This window comes from Ceratocystis lukuohia, assembly GCF_044167205.1.
Source record: "Ceratocystis lukuohia strain C4212 chromosome Unknown Supercontig8_pilon, whole genome shotgun sequence".
Classification (NCBI taxonomy): domain Eukaryota; kingdom Fungi; phylum Ascomycota; class Sordariomycetes; order Microascales; family Ceratocystidaceae; genus Ceratocystis; species Ceratocystis lukuohia.
Genome location: NW_027263527.1, coordinates 326,090 through 341,154, shown reverse-complemented (window position 1 = coordinate 341,154; position 15,065 = coordinate 326,090). Strand labels below are relative to the sequence as shown.

The window sequence follows — 15,065 nt, the reverse complement described above, 5'->3', positions numbered from 1 at the left end:
CAGGTAAATAATAGGTATCTGACGTTGGTAAATGGGACATGGCATGTGAAGAGACCCGGGGCCTATTCCTCAACGCATTAATCAACACTGGCGTAGATTATGCTCTATCTGAAATGACTATGGGTGAAGACCCGACATACATGGTTGGCATAGGGTGTGTCTATGAGGGTAGAACCTAGACTTGGAGATTATGTGAAAACTTTCACCACGTCGACATACATGCTGCATCATGTCTTTTGCGCAAGCTGCAATGCCCCTTGCGGCTTTTCCAACGGCCATGACGCCAAGATATTTCGGAATGAATCTTGGACGGGTTGATGAGGCCCAAGATGAAATAGAACTTTGGTAACCGGGGCTAGCGTAGGTTCTTGGCTTACAGAAAGCAATTTTTCCACAATGATTTGCCTGTAGCATCAAGAACACTAGAAGGAAGCCTGCAAAGAGGAAGTAGAGGTAGGACAGCACCGCTCAAATTACATAGAAAAGCTACGAGTCTCCTCAAGGAGCTAACGATGGGTTTCTTGTGTTTCCTGGAGTATCAGCGTTCATGTCGTTCATTAAGTTCGCTAGAGTGCCCCAACGCCCACTGACCTAGCGCGAATTGGTTCGCGTGGCTGACGAAGAGAGAGCGCGCTAGATCGACAAAATACTTTTCATAATAGCTTGAGAAGATTTCATCGGCTCTATCTACGTTCGTTCACGTTTATGCGGGTCAGTATACAATATGTGCTGTAATACTGAAGACCTACAGGGAAAAGCCTTGTGTCGAAAGCCGCTCAATGTTACAGGCATCTGCTAATAATAATCGTGTGACGGGACATGGTTTACCTGGCCATTGCATACTCTTGTATCAACCGACATCATTCTTGTTGCATACCTTGGATCTCTGGCCACTAGCGCTGTTTGTGCCTATATATGTGTAGGGATACAAAAGTCATCTGTAATATGGAAGGCCAATAGGGTGAAAGTTGCAACTCTGCCTTCGCTAACAGTAAGGATAGTTGACAACGATTACAATGCCATGAGTTCCTTTGGACAATGCGGGTAGAGTGCTTACAAGGAGGAATACTAGTCACCGAGTCGAGTCATTAAGGTGCTTTGAGGCTAGATGTTCTTCTAGATGCTGATCAAGAAAGCTACAAGAAGTACCTAAGACTCCCTGAGAATGGTTGCTGATGGAAGCAGGTCAGTTGTGTACCATGATACCATATCGAGCACTAGGAAACTCATCTCGTTTTTCCGCGTTCAATACTAGCTGCGAGCTAAGGGTCCAAACAGTCGTGTAGCACTATTGCGATTCGCGGAGATGCAAGTTCTGCGAGGAAGCAGTTTGAGCAGATAAAAGCCATTCTTCATCTTGCACATTAGTTCAGGGATTCCATTTCACAGACAAATCGAAAGAACAGTTGCCAGTGATCCCAATACAGGCAGCTGCGGGCCTCAGGACCAAAGACTGCCATAACAATTACTGATAGCGTTGTTGCACTCACTAACAGAGCCGATGTGTTTACCAAGTGGCATTGAAGTCAAGCTATTAATCGACTCATCATCTGCAAACTGGACGTCGCACTCAAATTAGTAGGACATGGATCAACGGTGATCAAGTTTTGCACAACTGCTTCTCGCACCCTATACACCCAGATTCGTTGACACAGTATGGCCGGCAAAGAAATTGAAACCCATATCAGCGCAAACTACTATCTCTTGAGTCTATTGGATCAAGGTTCCTTTGCAGAACACTTCTAATTTATGACCTAGATCTCTATCTAAGGCCATACTCATGATGAATTATGAGGAGGACGATCCTTTGCCCCCAAAAACGCCCCACCTGTCATCACCTTCGTAGCAGCTTTCGCCCCGTTCACACATCTTGCTCCTAGTTCTACAAGGGATCTAGTTATAAGTCCTTGCTTTTATATATGGCGTTTCAAGCTCGACTTCCCTAAGTAGATGTATTTTGCGTATATTAACGATGCGGCAGTCGGGATAACGGAATATCTCAGGTGCCTTGATACCCCTTACACAACTGGCTCAAGATCTAAGAAATATGAAGTTTATAAGTATTTAAAATAACTTGGTTGCCTTCTTTTTTTTCATGGATGTCCCATCAGCTGACTGAGTCTCTATATTACTTGTATATGAATGAAAATCCTGCACGCATAGCTTTGTATCGGTGCTATCATGAAGGTTAGGGAGAGGGAGCGGGGGGTAGGAACAAGACAATACAGAGCTTACATGGATATTCTAATATTTCTCTTCTTGTCTTCCCTCCTCACATTCCCCTCTTCAATAAACTGGCTGATTCTTTTTTTCCAAGGCAGATGGCAGTAGCTTGCTCCTCCTATCGTTTTCAACCAATCGCCACTAGGCTCATCGTTACAAGCTGTGGGAGGGGATGGTCCGTATGACTTACTTGGTGGAAGTTAAACCCCTTGGATGCTGTTGCAGGGCTGCAATCGAAAGGGAGATTCGGCTAGTCCAAGAACCCAATACTAGCTGTTAAGTCTCAAGATCTTCAGAACAGCCTGTTATTCGGAGAAGCCCATGACAATAATGCCAAAACTGTCGCCCTGCCCTCTTCAAACAAGACACATTGGTCTAGTGGCCTGTCCGTCTCATAACCATTGGAGTCCGCAGCAGCGGTGTTAATGGGATTGCAGGCAACAACAGCCATTGTGTTATGTGCAGGTTGTCACGGTCTTTCGAGGGACTGCGGCTGATATGTGATTTGACGCCGGCCCACTAAAAAGTCCACTGGAAGGCGACCAGGTGCGCTTGTAGCTGTAACTAGAGACTGTATGTGAGTTCCAAGGAATACCATAACAGTTGTTGGGGGTAGACCTAAAGCCGTGTAGAATACGGACCTTGTTGCAGACTTCGTCAAGAGTAAGAATGGCAGTGCCATCGGCATTCCTGGGGTAAGCTATGCGGCTCAGACTTCTAGCTCAGAGCCTAGGACAAAGTTTAGTCTAACCATGTTGAGGAAGATTGTAGCATTGTAGCATCATGAAGCATGTCGCCTTTGTCGATACGGAGAATGACGACTTCAGGGGAGTAATCATGAGAAAGTGAAGCTAAGTGATCCGGACCTGCTATAATCAGTATAAAAAATTCATTGTAAGCCAAATCGTAGTTAGTTTACTAGCTGGTGACCTCGGTGTATCAAATGCCGCCAATAAGCGGCGTGACTCAAGTCACGTTTTGGGTGTGTGTAAAATAATGACCAAGCCTGTCTATCATGGAATGGAGGGAATTGCACATTCGCAATAGACTCGGGCAAAGATCTCTCGGAAATCATCAAGGGACAAAAAGAAGGGAATTCGATAACGTGAGAAATGATGTAGAACATACTGAACTTCTTGGGTGGCGAGCGTCCTAATACATCAGGGTTAACCTAAGCCAGGGTTACCAGGATTGCTGACCCTGATCCGGTTCGCCCAAACATTAGGGTTAGCATCAGACATAAACGGCCTTCTTCCAAGACACACGGTAGCGGAGATATAAACCGGTCGAGATCCGCTCTTTAGGCAGGACAAAGATCGAGATAGAATAACTTCAATAATCACCTATTCCTTCTCCTCCTCCTTGCGGGACATTTAGTACGTCTTCCTAATATCTACTGTTAAGTTTTGACCCAGCCTTGATACACCTGTTGTTCCAAAATCTGACGGCCAGAGATGGCAGTGATAATAGCTCTTTCATCAGTTTGTGCAGCTTTGGTCAGTCAGGCGTCGCCCAAGCGCGTAGAAGCTGTTGAATCTGGCTCCTACGTCTAGGAGTGAAATTTGAAATCTTAAAAGAAGAGACGTAAATTTTCAATAGCTAGACGACTCTAGAACAAAAATAGATCTTGCCTTTCTCCCTACTTTTGCTCTTGTAGGACATTTCTAAGCCTCTTATCAGTTATAATTCCTTGGCTATCTATGCTTGTAAAGCTAGTGAAGTCACTGCTGCAGGCTACTGAAAAATAAAAAGCTATAGCCAGCGGCCATCTATACAATGGCCATAGCTTAAACCCTTTCATCTACCACCCACCCTGCCAAGGTGTGTTCTCTGCCAAGAACAACCCTAGGCTTGGCGCCTTTATGATCTATCTCTTTGTGGATTGCTCAGTGTATAGCCCGACTCTTGAGGCTATGGGAGTATGATTTGAATGCCTTTTTTCATGCGAGGAAGTAAATCTACTTAACAACTCTGCTGGCTTTCATGTCGCTTGTACTGATATTTAGCCTAGGACTAACTATCGCAGAAAGCTTTAGGTTGATCAAGCATCAGTAATTTATATGTAAACTGTCTTGCAAGGGGGCATGGCTAGATCACATTCGTTCATAGTGTACAGAAATCCACAGCATGACCAAAGTATGCACACGGGCAGTGGGCATGAAATGTCGCTATACTCACTATAGATCAGATGTAACATACTTGCCTTCTTTCTAGACTCCCATCTCACATGTTCAGTAGACATATCTCTCACAGGTTCCTCTCTACTCACACCTCGTCCACCTTATCCATGATCTTGGGGAAATTTCAGCACTTGAGCTGGCAGGCCCATGACGAGCATCTTACGTGTCGCCTAAAGATATTATCTTTGGCTACTAATCGTCACTGAGCATCGGAAGGCTTGATACACTACACTACACAAACAGGACGAAAGACACACAACATCTGTAAAGCCACTTGAGAAGGGTCTGGGAACGCTTAGTCTGCTAACGTCATCATGAAACGGTATTACAATAGTGTAAGGCTTCACGAGATACAAGAAGATTCAATTGCATAACAGCTCTGTATTAAAGAAGAACTCGATGGTTCCAAAAGAAAGCAAAAGTAGCCTAAGTTATCTACAGAGGTTTAGCAGTTTATATACATCTCAAGAGTTAGGGCTTGAGAATGAGGGCTGGGGGAAGATGGGGCTTAGGAGTCGGGCTTAGGAGAAGAGGGGCTTCTGGCTGGTGTCTGGTGCGAGGGCAGGGCCTGAGCCCTACACGATCCATAGATCATTACAAATAGACCCTATTACAGCGCGATCACATCACAGTCTTCTTGTCATGCATAGGGGGATTTCAGCCATCATCCTTCATTACGCCTATGTCCATATGAACAAGCCAATACTTGTCGTAATTCCCAAGACCCGCTGGGGAGACCTCGCAGCATGCCCTCGCGAAGGGTAAGAGCAGTATAGGGCAATGTTGATGTCGCAGTCTATCCTGCGCAACATGGATTGGATAGCCACTAGGAAGGGTACTAGTTGCAGAGTACATACAGAGTAATAGATCTGGTAGGACTTCTAGACAAGCTGCCTTTCTAGATGTCTATCGAGGCAGCTAAGAGCAATATCCAAGAGACTCTAATATCTTGTGAAAGTAAGTTCATGGTGTACCGTGCAATCATCCTGGATATCACAGCAGTTAATGTTACATATTCATTGCCACCTGCAAGATAAGGGTTCAAAGGCCTGCATGGCAATGTTGCAACTAATGGAGTTGCAATCTCTAGGAATAGGCTGTTTGGGCAGAAGAATGCGTCAGGCCGTATTGGGCGCCCATTTATGACTTTTCGGCCAGATTTAAATCGAAACATGAATCGCCAATGGCCTCATTATTAGTAGCATCATGATCATGGCTCGGGGCCATCGAGGCCAGCATCGGAAGGATGAAGAAGCCCAAACTAGCACCAGGGGAAAGCGGATATCGCTGCAAGATAACACTATAGTCTAAAAAACAGATTTTAGAAAAAGGAAGAGGAGACAGGCAGGCTCAATAAAGGTATCATAGTGGGCGTCAAGAGGAACGTAGCATCTCCGTGAAGGGCAACGGTGCATGATGTTAGAAAATCTGCTCGGTTTAGTGCTTCATTATTCCCCTACCAGACACAAGCTGGCCGCCGCCATAAGCCCGATATTCCGTCTTCGCAGCCTGCATAGACGTTTCTTTTCAGCACGCGAAAAAATCAGGTAGGGGGGTGGCATGGGTGTATTTCTATCAAGCCCTATCAGTACCGACTCTACTCTCGCCACCCAAGGTAAGAAGAGAACAAGAACTTCATGACATAGGTCAAGGCGCTCGCCCAAGCACCTATAATTCCCATGCTGCATTTTGGCCCGTCCTTGGGGGGGAACGTTCACAAACACTTTTCTAAACAACAGATAATGGTGTTGAGGGGTCTGATTACTCCGAATGGCCCTCCCTGTCTTCAAACAAAGCCCACCATGAATGAGAAGCTTTTACTCCCTATTTTATCTGAGCGGGAGTGAGACTCTGCCGTCCATCTCTAATCATGAACAATGATGAGAAATATAGCCGCATTCTGGCCAAAACAGGCGCTTAAGCCAGCCTATATAGTGTCAAGTGGGTCTGCCGTATGATTCAAGAAAGCCTCTATGAATTTACAGCCAAAAGAGAACATGCATGCTTCGCAGTCGAGAACCGAAGACGCGAGCATGAGGAGCAGATATCAATCACCTAATTTATATCGTTACATTGGGGGTAAATCATGCAATTATAGTGCATCACAGTTATCGTCATCCCAAACCATGACGCACTGTACAGTCTGAAACTAGAGGACATGGTTAGAGCTACGGCAGCCCGAGTTATGAACCCTCTTATCCCCTTTGCTTTGCTTTGCTAGTGTTGGCAGCTTATTGACTGTTGCACCACCAAGTCTCAAAAGGTAGCTAGGGAATTTCCGTGAGCATGTCTGGCCCACGGCAGTATAAGATAAACGCCAAGACTCACTACAGCAGGCTAAGGAGCCCGAGGAAGTTCTTCAGTCTTTCGCACACCACACTAGTACGCACGAGGCAATCTACACTCTCGTATCGGGAGAAGTGGGTACGTTGAGTATAGACTACAAGTTTTGACTCCAATTCCCTTCGTCCGGGAGTCTATCCGTCTGTGACGTCCCTGATATAATAGTGTTGTCTATATTCGCATCGGCCCAGCGCTGGCGTCAGGCAACGCTACGAGGAGTGCTAGGGCACCGGAGTTGTCCCGCTCTTCCGGCCGCAGTATAAGTACGTATTTGGTCAGTTATCCGTTGGATACACGGGCTCAGGGGAGCCGAACTTGACGTGTCATAAATTAAAGTCAACCCTAGTAGCTGGACTAGTGTAGTCGATCAGCAATATCATGTACCAGCCGAGCCAAAGCTTCGGCGGAAGGAACACCAAGAGAGGCGTGACCGGAAACAAAGCATCGCTATCGCTATCGCCACCACCGCAATCATATTCTCCGACAACGTTTAGTATGGTCAGCATAGCAGAAAGCTATGGATTTAGATACCCCTAGGCATTCAACCAGAGCTCCCGTGCGAAAAAATGACACGCCGGAAACCCGCCAACGTCGGTTAAAGTATCAACAGACATGCCCGCCGTTTTACCCTATTCTAGATACAGACATGTGGCGGCGTCGGAGAAGCGCCTGCAACAGTACATCCTTTAGTATTTTAACAGGTATATGCAGCCGACATATGAATTATTAGGTTGATTTCATCAGCAGCGGATATTCTCACCAGATTAGCGAGTTGGTCCATTGATGCTCTTTGTACCGTACCAGATGGCACAAGCTGCCGTGATTCTTTCGAGCGCCTATGCTTCCTCTCTTCTCATAGAGTTGACTCCTTCGAGCGAGAGGATACATCAACATCTTCCCAGGGCCGTGTGTCCTCGTGATTACAAGATTTTAGTAGATCTACATATACTAAAAATCACCCTTACCCGTCCCGGCCTCTGTTCGTTGTCGGGCTTTAGCCGTTTTGTGGGTCTTGGGACACCTGGTGTAAGTCGTGATCTAGTGCGTGTGCTCAGTGCGTCGCACAGTATGTCAAGGGTTCTCTGCACTGTATGTCGGCTTGGATCATAACGGTTAGTTATTCCATTGATGTATTCTGACAGCCAGTCCTCGAAGAGGTTAGACCAAGTTTACTAGGAACCCCTGGCTTCAATACGCTTCGAGTTGCAAAAATGTCCAAGTTATTGTTGATTACTGCCGACCCAGCCCTAGCTAATTTACCATATGAGCCTTAAGGCCGACGTCCTAGCCAAACACCAGCCTACTAGGGGCTAAGTTAGGTGAAGGGTATCCCCCTCAATTATGCTCTTTTTTAAGGCCTTCTGTAGGCTATTTTTATGTAAGCCTTTCCCCTTAGTAGTCTGCTTCTCAAACTTGGCTATAGAGACTATCACGAATGTAGCACTTACACCCAGAATTAGCTAGGTTGTAACTTTGCTGAAGCAAATTGAACTGGGAGCTAAGTAATGGTATCGACATGTTTATTGTATTTGACTCTATGGGATTTCTTCCTGCCAGCGATTCATCATCGGTCTAGGAGTCTTTGAATTGCCTTCTGGCGTCCTGCCAGGCGCCTGCCCATCGTGACCATAAGGGTCGGGGCGACCATAGTAAGCTTGGAAATTCTGAAGCATCTCTTCTTTAGCATACCTCGCCTTTTTTCCCCGTTTTGTAGCGGCAGCCTGCGCATTACCGCAATCGTATGGCTTGGCTCGGCAAAGGCTTTTCGCCTATTTACCTTGTCGTTGTCGTGGACATCTTTCTTGTTACAGAAACAGTTGAGTGCCACGCAATACATTCCATAGCTTCAGAATGTCTTGGAGTCAATGGCAAGGCCAAAATCTCAGCTAACTGCGGCAGAGTCAAGACCATCGGTCTTAGTTGTAGTTGAGTCATCAGCGTTGACTATAGCAGATCCATCGGCGTTGGTTGTAGCAGAGCCGTCATAATCGAGTGCAGAAAGGTCATCATCATCTGTTACAGAAAAGCCATCGCCGTTGAATGAAGCAAAGTCGTCGTCGCTGACTGTAGAGAAGTCATCCCCGGTGACTGAAGCAAAGTCGTCGTCGCTGACTTCACCAGAATTATCAACGTTGCTGACAGAGGAGTCATCAAAGTTGATTGCAGCAGGGTCACCGGAGTTGGCCGTAGCTGATTCATGAGCGTTGGCTACAGTAGAGCCTTCAGACTTGCCTGTACTAGAACCGTCGATATCGGCTGGACTAGAGCCATCGAACTTGCTTGTAGTAGAGCCATCGAACTTGCTTGTAGTAGAGCCATCAAAATCCTTTATAGTAGAGCCGCCGCCCTTGCTTGTAGAGCCACTGTAGGCGACTGAAACGGAGCCGTCGGAAGGAAGCTTTAAGGATCCAGAAGCACGATAGACGTCATTGAGTTTTAGCACGTGTGCAACAAGATATTTGCCTGGGTAGTCCATGGCAATAATCCCAAAACGGGCCTTCTTGCCACGCAAGAGATGGCTAAGACTGCCCTTCCTGGCGCTGAACAGGAACTCGCCGAGACGCCTGTTTATCCCACCCTCAATCCTTTTGTTATAGGCCTCGCCAATGGGCTTAGAGGCAAGTGTAAAGGTAAGGGCAGTGATGCGCAGCTTTTTGGAGGTCTTCAGAACACGCGACATGATATAGGTTTGGATGATGGCCCATTTTGTAGGTAAGAAGTTCTGGTCGGCGCCAAACCGGAAGTACTTGGTAGAGACGGATGGGGAATTCCAGGGCAGACCAAACTCGCCTTCGGTACCACTCTGAAAGTCTTGCAGAATCAAAACCTTGCCGCGAACCTCACCAAGAGTAGGGATAGTTTTGATCCCACCGTCTTTAAAGTAGAGGCGCTCCATAGCACGACGCCCAAGTTCAATTTCAGGGTCCAAGTACCTGCGAAACAGCTTGACGAAGGCCTCGGGAGTTTTAGTTGGATTATCACTCTTTATACGTAGGATGACAGCCTCGCTAGGGTGCCGTTCTAGGAACTTGAAAATAGTGCGAAAGGTATTCCCAAGACTGTAATGAGCATATGTTTTGCCATGGTAAATCATAAGGTTACCACCTTCAATTTTGCAGGTAACGTCGACATATCTGATACCGGCATTAAGCTGCCAACCCAAATGCAAGTTTTGGGTTTGCATCATACTATTTACAATTTTGTCCGTCATTGAATTGTGCGTTCCGGGGATGGCTAGCTTCGACAGAGGGATGCTATCGTCAAGGCCTTCCATCCAGTCAACGTAGCGGATTTGGTCGAGATCAAAACAAAAAGCGTCGACGTGGCCATTGTAGGTACCGGCATGGCAAAATGCCAGAAAGGCCAGTATTGCGAAGAGAGAGAAACGCATATCGAAAACGCAGTCAAGCAGATACAAGCATCGGCAGGGCCAAGAAGCGGCAGTGGATGAAAGAAGGGAAAGAAAAAGAAGAAAGAAAGAGAGGATCAAGGCCAGTTGATTGACGGGGAAGAAGAAAAAGGGAAAGAGAGAATAGGGCCGGGGCCAGTAGGTAGATGTAGATAGATAGATGAGGAAGAGGGGCTGTAGAGTCTTGAACAGTGGACATAGTATTGTATTAATAGTCGGATCATAGCAAGACCTTGGTGCACTCGTCACAAGCTAATATTGAAAGGCCGGCGATGGCCGCGGCAATAGCCCGGTGATCCGTTCGAGGAGCGTTCATCGGCTAGAGTGCAGCTAGCGCAGCAATACAGCCCATGTGCCTAATGGTTGCTCTCCCTGGCTGGGGAAAGACACAAAGCTTAACTTGGGGATAAGAGCCAGAAGACCCTTCAACTTAGAGATATCGATATTGGAGTGTCTGTCTCTCCGTTTCTGCCTTTTGCAGGCTATTCCCGGGCCTGTTGTCACGCAACGCCCTGACCAGTCGTAGTTGTGATATGCCAAGTTAAAGTCGGAGAGCAATTAGACACAGTCAGCTATAACAGCCCCCACCTATGTGTTCGTTGTTACAGAAAACCCGCGACCACGTTGCTAAGCTCTGCTTCTGACAAAGAAAAACTCTACATCGCATATCATTTCTCACTCTTCTGATATACACGCCGGCTCTTGGCATTGAGCCAGTGTGAAATGGACAACGCTAGCCTGGAGTGCCATAGTACATGCACTTGGCGTGTTTGTTTTGGAGAAAAGTCATATCAGTAACTTTTGGCATGATGCTTGCGCCCTTGCTGAAGCCAGGACCACCACGTGCAAGGCCGGGCTATTCAGATCCCTACTCTACTCCCTACTCCGTTTATGAAGGTGCGAGAAAATAGGCATCGATAGCCCTGTATTTGTCCACAGACAGCATGAATTTACGCTCTCGCTAAGGCAGACACACACGACACACGGGCCAGGTAAGCACAAGATGCGAGAATCCGTTGTAGGTGCTGTGCTGTAGGTCAGGATGATAGCTGTCTCCTTTTTTTCCTTTTTTCCCTTTTTTTTTCCTTTTTTTTCCTTGTTTAATCCTTCTTTCTAGATTCCCGCCTAGAACATTTGGGCTGTAATATTTCGCCTGTTTTCTCCCAACTTGGACCCTTTCTACTTTATTCATGATCATGGCCATGTCACAACACTCAGGCTATCAGGCGAGCCCCGATCTCGCCGAAGAGATCGTCTGCCGCTACCGTTAGTCAAAAGAAAAATGACAGCAACATGATCCTGTACCTGATCTAGCAGCGCCTAGTGCGAGATCTCCTGGTGTCTTACTTTCTAGTCATGCATATACTTTGCCGTGTCATCGACGCGCCCTTACTTCTTCTTCTCTGCGGGACGATAAGACAGAACAGTCGTAGCCGGGAATAATAGCTTATTGGCAGTTCCGCAGCACGAGAATCCGGGCTTCGAGACATTCTTGGCGGACTGCCCGACACGAGAATCCGGATTTAAAGACATTCTATGGAGGATTATTGGCCCTTGTGGGCATATAGCAGCCAGCATTACCAGGAGGCGAAAGGCCTAATGACAAATATAACTAAAATTCAAGACACGCATCATCTCGCAAGTCATGCGAGGAGGCCCTAATAGCATTAGATTTCCTGCGAGTAAGTCCATGAATGCTACTATTTCATAGCCGAATACTAGCCATCCAGACGCCGTGATGCTTGGCTACTCCGCGACCAGATATCCCTGCTTTTGATCATGAAGTTTTCCAAGCCTCCCCCCACCCGCCCAAGCACGAGAACAACGAGAAGCATTGATCCAGTGGAAACCAAACCACCACCTTCCGCCTCTTATTCCATTGAGAAGACGCACGTGTTTGGCAATATTTCTTTACTAGCTCGACGCAGTCTTTGATAGAGAGAACCCTCTCAGCAAGGGCTCGCGCAGGATCTTTCCAGAAGCCTATGGAAGACATGCATTTCCTTTCATATGTGTGCCCATAGTTATCGCTGCAATCAGTAGGCCCAACAAAAGGAATCTCAAAGGAAGGAGGATGGGCCAAGACAGCACCGGTCGAGTCTCGTGAACAAAACCGCCAGCCCCCATCCTACAAGGGGCTGACAGTACAGTTCCTTTGCTCCCCGGGCCATCAAACGGACCATGGTGGCTTTCTTTGAGTGTTCTAGACTGCCTCGACGTTCAGCAACCTCAGGTAGTCTACTTCACACGACCCGCGAAATGATGTTACACGCAATCACAATACCCACTAGCCAATATCTATCATTTACATGAGCAATTGACACATCATCTGCTTGGCAGTGGCACTTCGTATTAGCTATCTTCATAAGCTTCTGCTTTACCCTGTCCACGACGAAAAACAGTAGCCCAGCCTGTTTCCTCCCTTCCCCCTATTTCACCCCCAGCTGCTGCTTACTACGGCTTGTGGCTGCCGTCATCCTGACTGCATAGCTACTGGATGGCCGCTGTTTACAAGTGTGCGCAGAGACAAATCATACAACCAAGCCGATTCTGGAGGCCTGTAAGGCAAAATTGCCAGCACGGTCCTTGTTGAGAGGAGGGTTAGTGGCGATTCTAGAATGGCTGCTGCAGAAGACGGAAGACAAATAAAATAGCACGGCCACTGACAGGGATGCCAGGAGTCTAGTGTCTACAGTGTCTACAGCGCGCGCAACAGGGTTGCGGGGACTCCCAAACCCTTCTGGATGTCGAAGGGAGCAGCTAGAACGCGCTAGCCACGAACACTCGCAATAAAAGCAACGCCCTAGCATGCTATGATGTCATACTGTCCAGTAGCTAGGCTAGCATCGCAATCCAGTAGCATGCCAAGCAATATTACGGAGCATGGAGATGCGGGCTCTGGTAACAGATAATGTGGGCATGGCGATGCTTTCCCCCATCTTGCTCATTCGGCCTGGCTCAGATGAAAGGATCAATTGCCGGTGGCTTTATTACAAATGGCGGAGTAGCTTGGGGGGTGGGAAGTTCATATTACAGCGATAGAAAAGCCTATACTAGCTAGCAGTCGTGACAAGCAAACATCAAACATCGATACAAGATAACGCCATGTACTTGAAGAAGAGAGAAGACGAGAGAGGTGGCTCCATGGTGATGATTTGATATGGTATGGTGATTGGACAGAAGGATGCGGGATCTCTACAGAGGACAGCGCTAGCTGAGCCCGATTTAGTGCGCCATCTGGCTGCTTTCTCACACAAGGCGAGCCACCATGCATCTCATTAATCTGTCCACGGAGTTTGAACGAAGTTTTTTCTCGCCAAGCGAGGAGCCGAGAAATTGATGTCATGGAACTCCTACGGATGCCCAAATGAAGGAAGAAAGGAAGAAGGAAGAAAGGAGGGAGTCGTGACATAGGTCAAGGGCTTGGCCTGAGCACCCCCCCCCCTCTCCCCATAATTACAACGCTGCGCTCTAATCTATTTTCGACAATACAAGAGAAAAGAGTGCCTGCAATCGAGAGAACCACGCTCTACTATTCTACTATATCCTCACTTTCGAATATTGGTCAAACTCTCATAACGTAAAAAAATATACTCCAATCTCCAGATTTCGATACCCCAACAATTTATTTCTTCATCCTTTACACGGTTTCTTGTCTTATACTTTGTCTCACCGCAGTCACTATAAGACCAAAGCCCTGCCGCAGCGCTTCTACTTTCTTGGCACATTTCTTGGCCTACCTGCTTATCAATGTCCATTTTAGACAAAAAATCAAGCTCATCTTTCATACATACCCAGTGCGGGCAAGATGTCGCATTCCGTATACCAATCGGAAAGGTCATAGGCTGCTTTAACGACAATGAACGGCGGGGATCCCGAGCCCTCTGCATTGACTCTTGAAATTGCAACTCTTCATTCCCAATAGCCAGATTGCACTGATTTTGCCTGCTCCCATCGTTCGACAGCTGCAACAGGCATTGCGGATGAAATACAGCGCATCATGAAGCCTCTTTCGTCAAAGTTGCAGGACTATGCGTGAAAGAGGCGATACTTTGACCTCATGTTTCTCGCGGGCGTAGACCATGTGCTGATTATAGCCGAAAATTTGCGAATGCCTTCGTGATAGTCGCATGTACGATTAAAATACTTTGGAGAGAAGAATCAGCTTCGCAGAACTGGCGCCAGTATCGAGCCTAGCACGTCGTCCATTCGTTCTGCTGTGTAGGGCTGTTTAATCAACACTGGCGACCTGAAAAGCCTGTAAAATACTGAGCCTTTCGTCTTGCTTGATAGTGCAACAAGGTAAGAGTGATCTGGTGTCTCTTAACTGAGATTCCGCTTGCTGTGGAAGACAAAAGGAAATCAAAAATACAGTCCATGTCATCACCCCGAACCATGAACAATAGGAGATGAAACAGATTAATTCAAACAATCTGGCTTTTGCCAAGATCCGTAGTCAATGAGAGACTGTTACTTCTAGCCCTGTCCTAGTAGCTGTCTCCCATCCAGCTCTACCCACCAACACCAAACTAAATAAAGCCATAATCTGGCCAAAACAGACGCCTGAGCCAATCTACACAGCTCGTGGCTGAGCTGCTGTCCGACTGGAGAAATGGCGTATAATTACACAGCCAGCTGAGAAAACGCATATCCCGTTCTTGAGATATGGAAGTCTAAGCACAAATAGAAAAAAAATGCCATTCAACTTAGGGCACTTCATTCACAGGTAGACCACCTCACTCATCATGACCCAAATATGCGTCACTTCTCTTGGCTTTCAAATCACAAGGGAATATGGCTGAAATCATAGGAATCTCTATGCAGGGCTTAACTGCGTCACTTGGCTTGATTAGTGCCGATAGCCCGCTTTCTGTTACACCACACAGTAGTAACGTGACATATGAAAAATA

General features: G+C 46.9%; 1 protein-coding gene across 1 annotated transcript; it reads right to left on the bottom strand.

Annotated features, from left to right (window-relative positions):
- Positions 1 to 8,628: 8,628 nt before the first annotated feature.
- On the bottom strand, positions 8,629 to 10,137 carry HOO65_080087 (1-phosphatidylinositol phosphodiesterase; the record flags this gene model as incomplete). Its single annotated transcript, XM_071001430.1, has 1 exon — positions 8,629 to 10,137. One exon carries the CDS (start codon positions 10,135 to 10,137, stop codon positions 8,629 to 8,631), a length of 1,509 nt encoding a protein of 502 aa, XP_070856318.1.
- Between the last annotated feature and the right edge of the window lie 4,928 nt (positions 10,138 to 15,065).